Source organism: Leguminivora glycinivorella, chromosome 19 (assembly GCF_023078275.1).
Source record: "Leguminivora glycinivorella isolate SPB_JAAS2020 chromosome 19, LegGlyc_1.1, whole genome shotgun sequence".
NCBI classification, from domain to species: Eukaryota; Metazoa; Arthropoda; class Insecta; order Lepidoptera; family Tortricidae; genus Leguminivora; species Leguminivora glycinivorella.
Window position 1 is genome coordinate 3212026 of NC_062989.1, and position 7822 is coordinate 3219847.

Genomic DNA, 7822 nt, shown 5'->3' on the forward strand with positions numbered 1-7822 from the left:
CTGCACAAAACTTTAATGGGAATGTACTCGAGCCTGAAAACCTTGTATAGTCTTCACGTCGCGCGGGGCTATAGCAGAATAGGTAGTATAGAGAACGTAAAAAGTCTACCACCTTCCACCCCGAGGCTTTCATTGATTTTTTAAACGCATTGTGGAGATTATGAAGTCCACAACTCCCCATGTTGAGCAGAATTGGGTCACCTGCTTCGCCCTCATTTTTTAGTTTGGATTTTAGGTCTTGCAAAAACTTCTTATTCACATTAGGGCCATCCATTGAAACCTGCAATATTTTTTTTGTATCAATGCCATCGGTAGTGGCAAGAAAAGCCTTCAACAAATCATCAGCAGTTGCGTGCCCCAGAAAAGCTGAACCATAATACCTGCTTCGGACTTGGTTTTTTTCATTGTCCCAATAACGGACAAAGATGTCCATCTGCCCTTTCTGCGCAACTTTATTAAGGGATTCGTCAAAGCCAATGGTAATGACATCACAATCGCAACATTCTTCTTTTAACTGTCGAAAAAAATATGGCGCTAATCCGTATAAAACAGTGTAGGCTATTTTTAACCCCCGACGCAAAAACGACGGGGTGTTATAAGTTTGACGTGTCTGTCTGTCTGTCTGTCTGTCTGTGTGTCTGTCTGTCTGTCTGTCTGTCTGTCTGTCTGTCTGTCTGTCTGTCTGTCTGTCTGTTTGTCTGTGTGTGTGTCTGTCTGTGGCACCGTAGCTCCCGAACGGGTGAACCGATTTCGATTTAGTTTTTTTTGTTTGAAAGCTGAGTTAGTCGGGAGTGTTCTTAGCCATGTTTCATGAAAATCGGTCCACTATGTCGCGGTCGGGGGTTTTTTCAAAATTTTAATTTTGTGGTTAGGTTATTGTTCTTTGCAAGCGCATTTTTTTTGCGATATCAGAGTCCGGAAACATTAGAGGAAAGAGATCCACGGCTTGTCCACCGCTCCTTTGTGAGCTATGACTTAGTACTTGGTACATACACCAAATGATTTCAGCCTTCGTAATTTCGTCCTTAATAAGCATTGTCATTATAACACGTTTTTCTTTAATATTATTGTGATGTGATGGCGTGACCTGTCCTGCTGACTCGACTACTATGTCTGGGGAAGTAGTTGTAATGGGTTCTTTGGAAACAGGTTCCTTTTTATCTTCCGAGTAAAATGATTTAAGGCTCATGCTTTTATTTTGATTAGATAACAAAATATTGTGTTTTTTTCCCTTCATATGGCTGGAGAGAGCCTGCTCGCCCATATTACTAAGTGTAAAACTTTTTTTACACAATTTACAGTAGGCGGAAAAATGGTCATTTTTGACAGGTTCAAGCCACGGTTTAAATTTATCGTTCAATTGCCATTCACAATTAAAAGTAGTGTTCTTCGACATCGTAGAGTGACCATCTGGAAGTAAAAAGAAAACATTTTTGAAGAGACGTATAAGCTGTAAGTTACTTAAAATATACTCCACTAGCTATAGACATCTATGAAATGATACACAATTTAAAACTTATGAGTTGGCACATAAGTATACCGGGTGAAATTTTAAGGACCAGCCATATCCATCTATACGCAGTGACTTTATATTATTTGAGCAAACCCGTCATTTTCATAGAAAAGTCTAAATTCGAACTTTTTTCATTGTTTATGTTAATTAAAAAGTATAAACACATAACACACATAAGTGAAATGTAAAGACAATTACGCTCTCCTGTTATATCGTCACGTTCCCCATTTGATACTCAAATAACAAAATAACTCAAATAACAAAGGGGATTAAATTAAATCATAGCACATTTTTATTCTATTTTTAAACACATTGATTTAATAGTTTGAGGCCGCTTAAATATTGTTAATATGCACAAATATCAAATAAATAAATAATTATTATAGGACATTCCACAGATAAAATGACTAAGTCCCGCAGTAAGCTCAAGAAAGCTTGTGTAGCCTGCTCAGACAACGAGTATAGGTATAATATACAAATACGTAAATACATACATAGAAAACCGGCCAAGAGCGTGTCGGGCCACGCTCAGTGTAGGGTTCCGTAGTTTTCCGTATTTTTCTCAAAAACTACTGAACCTATCAAGTTCAAAACAATTTTGCTAGAAAGTCTTTATAAAGTTCTACTTTTGTGATTTTTGTCATATTTTTTATACATATGGTTCAAAAGTTAGAGGGGGGGGGGGTACGCACTTTTTTTCCTTTAGGAGCGATTATTTCCGAAACTATTAATATTATCAAAAAACGATCTTAGTAAACCCTTGTTCATTTTTAAATACCTATCCGACAATATATCACACGTTGGGGTTGGAATGAAAAAAAATATCAGCCCCCACTTTACATGTAGGGGGGGGGGGATGTTTTACCCTAATAAAACATTATTTTCCATTTTTTATTTTTGCACCTTGTTGGCGTGATTGATATACATATTGGTACCAAATTTCAGCTTTCTAGTGCTAACGGTTACTGAGATTATCCGCGGACGGACGGACGGACGGACGGACGGACGGACGGACGGACGGACGGATGGACGGACGGACAGACAGACAGACATGGCGAAACTATAAGGGTTCCTAGTTGACTGCGGAACCCTAAAAACACCCATGCCTTAGGGACAAATAGCTAGGATCATCGTAGATAGGATCATCGGCTCAGCAGGTAGGGTCACTACAAACTAGGTCAAACTGGTCGTCGTCCAAAAATATAGTATACAAATACGTAAATACATAGAAAATATCCATGACTCAGGAACAAACAACTGTGTTCATCACACAAATAAATGCCCTTACCGGGATTCGAACCCAGAACCATCGGCTTCGCAGGCAAGGTCACTACTAAGGTCAGTATGTAAAAGTAAAGTGAAAAAAAAAAAAGATTGCACACAGGCCAAACCAAACCGATTGTCATGACAATGTCATAAAGGTGCTGTCATGGGAAACCTTTTCCCACTCGAAATATACCTATAGAGAGGGATAAAGTTGAATTGCTTTAAATGTAGCCATATAATATACACATACATCGCGCACCAAAGCGGACCCCAGGCTCCCATGAGCCGTGGCACATGCTGGGATAACGCAAGGAAGATGATGAAGATAATACACATACACAACAAAAAGCCAAGAAATCTTATAAGTAGGTATCTTACAAAATATAGTAGGTATACTATTAAGTTGTGTATATTTATGTGGTGAACGCAAATGTGTAACAGGAGACTGTTATTCGTGTTGTTGTTAACCTAGGCAGCGTCCACACTCATGAGACGCACGTCTTGCGGTGTGGAACGGACGTCTCCGCCACGCCGCCTGAATGTCATTCAAACAACGTCTCCTCAGTACATTTTGTATAGGAAGGACGTAAGATGCGCCCCCAGGCGGCACGGCGCGCGCCATGCAGAGACGCGGCGGTGGCGGAGACGTCCGTTCCGGGCCGCAAGACATGCGTCTCTTGGGTGTGGACGCTGCCTATGTGCATTATTATTTAAACCAATAAAATCGAAACATATATTTAAAACTTAGGCATTCTATGAAAATGACAGAAATTAAACCTACACGCAAAGTTTCGAATCACTGCAATTTACTATTGAGGAGTTCTCCCGAGAAGACAACCCTGTATATCATCCAGGAACGCAAAGTACTCGTCATGTCAATACGAAACAATCGAGCTTAAACTCGATGGGGGTCGTGTCGATTAATTACACCCTTATGTCCTCTTCTTAATTCACGTCCTTAATGCACTTTTGCCAATTAACACACATTAACTTCCAAAAAACAATACTCGTAAGTCGTAAGTAAAGAAGTACACAAAGACACACAGCACTTTCACTATCGTCTTTATCCAATCGCGTAATGAATAGGAATGAAACAAATTTACCCATTGCAAAGGGCGGGCGCAAGGCGGTAACTAGAACACCCATTGAGGTATATGTACTACGTACTAGAGGCGACGCTGCTAAGAGAATTTTTTACACACCCCACTGCGGTCCATGGACCGCAACGTTGTCAGTCGTCACCAGGCCCTCGCAGTGCAGTGATGTGCCGTAATGCATTTACTTTCCACGTGAATAATGCGTTCTTGTGTGCTTAAAAATTGTTCTAATCACTCGAAAAAATCAAATAAAAGTCAAGGTGTGACATTTCATCGGTAAATTAAACAAAAAACTCGTCTATAATATTTTAAGATTGAATATTCTACAAATACGCGAGCGGGAGCGGGACTGCCGCCATTTTGGTGACGCAATCATAGACTAACCGTGCAGATGTGCCATTTACATTGTTCCTACTAAGTGCTTCACCTCTAATATATTTGCGAAATATATATATTTCTATTTGGAAAATTATTAGGTACCTAACTAATTACTACTTCATGAATTATGTTACTATAATATAAAAAAAGTTTATTTGTTTATTGATTGTTGATATTTTTTGAGTGAAATTGTATTTTTAGCACGCTCACTTTTTGCAGTTTTCTTTGATCTGGTCATGAAAAAAGGGAACAATGGATACGCTTTGTCCAACACATATATATGTTCATTCATTGTATTTTAAAGAAGAAGATAAGTACAGCACAATTATATTAATTTGTATTGTTTAAGTTGTAAATGAATAAATCATTTTGACTAGAATAGCCGTATTTTAAAATGTAAAATTTCCGTTAGGCAGAATATAATAATAATGTGTCACATCTGATGGTGGACCTACTCTATGTGTAAATTGCCGCTCCCCCCGCCCCGCGCATTTGTCAGCATGTGCAGTGTTTTCGCTTGGCAACGTCGCCTCTAGTACGTAGTACATATACCTCAATGAGAACACCTGATAAACGATACCTACAGCCTTTGATTTGCCGCCAACCTGCGCCGGCTAAGTGTCGGCGTCCTTTGACATCCCAGCCGGCGGCGATTTCCGAGTAATACAGTGGCACGTGCGCCGCGTGGTCACGTTTACTTACCTATTATAGTATAATTATATATAAATTTGGAGATGATAAAATTAATAATTTGCTTATTTTTTTATGTACATACAAAGACAATTTTTATTCCCTGACCTCTATTAAATTTCCCTGACAATTCCCTGACTTTTCCATGACCAGTGAAATTCCCTGACTTTTCCCGGTTTTCCCGGTTTTCCAGAAAGTGGCCACCCTGTTTTACTTTGACAGTAACTCTCTATAATACATGATCCTCGTAAACTAGAACGTTCCTTTGCTAATCCGCGAATTAGCAAAGGAACGTTCTAGTTTACGATTAACATGGATTTCCGCAAAGTAACGCCTGATTCCATCGAATACTTGATCCTCTTTGGTTCACTTAAAACATCTCATGAATTGAATGAGAATTGTGCACAACAATGTGCATTGATCAATATTGGTTAGAGATATAGGTTAGGTAAATAGCGTAGTCACTAACGCTAAAAGGAAAAAAACCTATATAATTGCTTCCCTTTATTATCCTTCATTTAACGCACATACGTAAATGAAAAATGTCAACAAAACAGGAAAACAAACATAGTTTATTTTGCTAGTCACAGTTTGAGCATTCGCTTCAAGTCCACCGTACAGACTAACCCCCTTATTCATAAACTTACTCTAAAGTTATCAAGCCGATAAAGTTCGTTTTTCTCTTTCCGACGTTGACTGTATGACGGTGTGATAGAAAGGGACAAACTTTATCGGCTTGATAACTTTAGTGTACGTTTATAAATAAGGGGGAAGGAATTTAATTCCCCATCCGTTTCGTTGCAATGCTGTTAGACATACGCAGTGCAATAATTATTATAGTAATAATTGAGCCTATATAGTGTCCCGCTGCTGGAAACAAGCCACCTCTCACGCATGAGAAGGCTTGGGCGATGGTCCCCACGCTAACCCAATGCGGATTGGGAACTTCGCATACACCTCAGAATTTCTTCACAGATATATGCAGGTTTCCTCACGATGTTTTCCTTCACCGAAAAGTGGTAAATGTCAAACTACATTTCGTACTAGTTCCGAAAAACTCATTGGTACGAGCAAAGACATATATAACTCCGTATAGACAGATAAAGCTATCTAAGAAAAAAACCGACCTCAGTACCATACGGAAAAAGCCACTGTGGCCTAGATGGCATTACACCTTTGGGGTACGCTCAGCTAGATGGCACTAATATTAATATTTGACATTTTAACACATATCAAGCTAAGAATATGGGCCAAGTTGTCAAAACTGAGGTTCAAAAATTTTAAGCCTGTGTCAAGAGATGGCAGTCTATGCACTGTGATTACACATTTTACTTCGACAGTAACTCTCTATAATACTCGATCCTCTTTGGTACGAGCCAGGATTTGAACCAGCGACCTCCGAATTGAAAGTCGGGCGTCATATCCACTCGTCCACGACCGCTTTTTTCACGCAATGCAATGTCGAAAATTGTATTTCAGTAATAATATTGAAATGTCAATTAGTAGGTATTATTTGTTACTTCAAATGTAAGTAGGTGCCTTGTTTATTTTCCTTTATATTGCTCCGACCGGTTTGGCCTAGTGCATAGTTACCCCTGCCTGCTACGCTGCGGTCCCGGGTTCAAATCCCGGTAAGGGCATTTATTTGTGTGATGAGCACAGATATTTGTTCCTGTCTTGGATGTTTTCTATGTAGGTATAGAAGTATTTGTAGAGGTATATTATATATATCGTTGTCTGAGTGCCTGCAAAACAAGCCTTCTTCAGCTTACCGTAGGACTCAGTCGATCTGTGTAAGAGTGTCCTATAATATTTATTTATTTATTGCTAACAAAAACGAAGCTTGTAAAACGTAAAAATATAAATTCCAGATCCAGCGGAGCATCCCGGTGATCCCCAAGTCCTTCACGCAGTCCCGTCTAGCCGAGAACCTGAACCTCTTTGATTTCGAGCTGAGCCCGGCCGATATGGACGTGGTCGACTCATACAACATCAACCATCGCTGTTAAAGCCCCATTTAGATGGTACGAGTTTCTCGCCTCGAACGTACGATTATCGAAGTACGAGAAAAAATATCGTATCATGTAAACTATGCGTACGATATCGCACGAGAGAGGGCGATAATCGCCTCGCCTTTGATATTTGTATGTCTCCGTGTAAACAAAACACATATGCGAGAATCGTATACGAGTTTATGCGCTACTCAGTCGAAATGAACTCAGTAGAAATCATGTAAAACATGGTGTTTTTTATATTTGTAGCTGCATCTCAGTAACTGCTAAAACCAAAAATAAATTCGGCTTATTAATATTATAGGTACAGTTAATGTTTACCTACTGACATTTTACCCCATATATCTATGGGGCAAAATGCCTACTATAATTTAAAAAAAATGTTATTTATATTCTATGTTTAATAATATCCTAAACCTAATCGTAAGTATCGCAACCAAGATTTTATTAGCTAGGTAACGCTACGGTCGAAATAATTATTTTCCCTATTGTATATTATTGAGACCTTCATAAATCATTTATAGTGTTTTTATAAATAATATTGGGTACTATTCATCTTAAATTCAAATAAATCCAAGGTAAATTATACCCAATATTATAAAAAAGCATATAATATATGTGTTTATAATTAATTAATTAGCAACTAGGCACGCAAGTTGACAGGCAAAACTCGTATGAAAATCGGTTCGCTCCGATTCGTGCGATAATCGCACGTTCGAGAAAAAATGTCATACGAGAACCGGTTTAGACGAGTCGAGAAATGTTATGGAAATATCTCCCGAAAATTCTACTCTCCGTCTAAACTATTTCGCCTGGCGATAATCGCCTGGCGAGTCTCGCATACGATACTCGTATGCGAGTTTTTA

General features: G+C 38.9%; 1 protein-coding gene across 1 annotated transcript in view; it reads left to right on the forward strand.

Annotated features, from left to right (window-relative positions):
* Positions 1-6953, forward strand: part of LOC125236568 (aldo-keto reductase AKR2E4-like) — a 32456-nt gene extending 25503 nt beyond the window's left edge. The window contains exon 6 of the mRNA XM_048143418.1: positions 6816-6953. Within this exon, the coding sequence (XP_047999375.1) occupies positions 6816-6953 (138 nt within the window). The remainder of the gene's footprint in view (positions 1-6815) is intronic.
* The last annotated feature ends 869 nt before the right edge of the window (positions 6954-7822 follow it).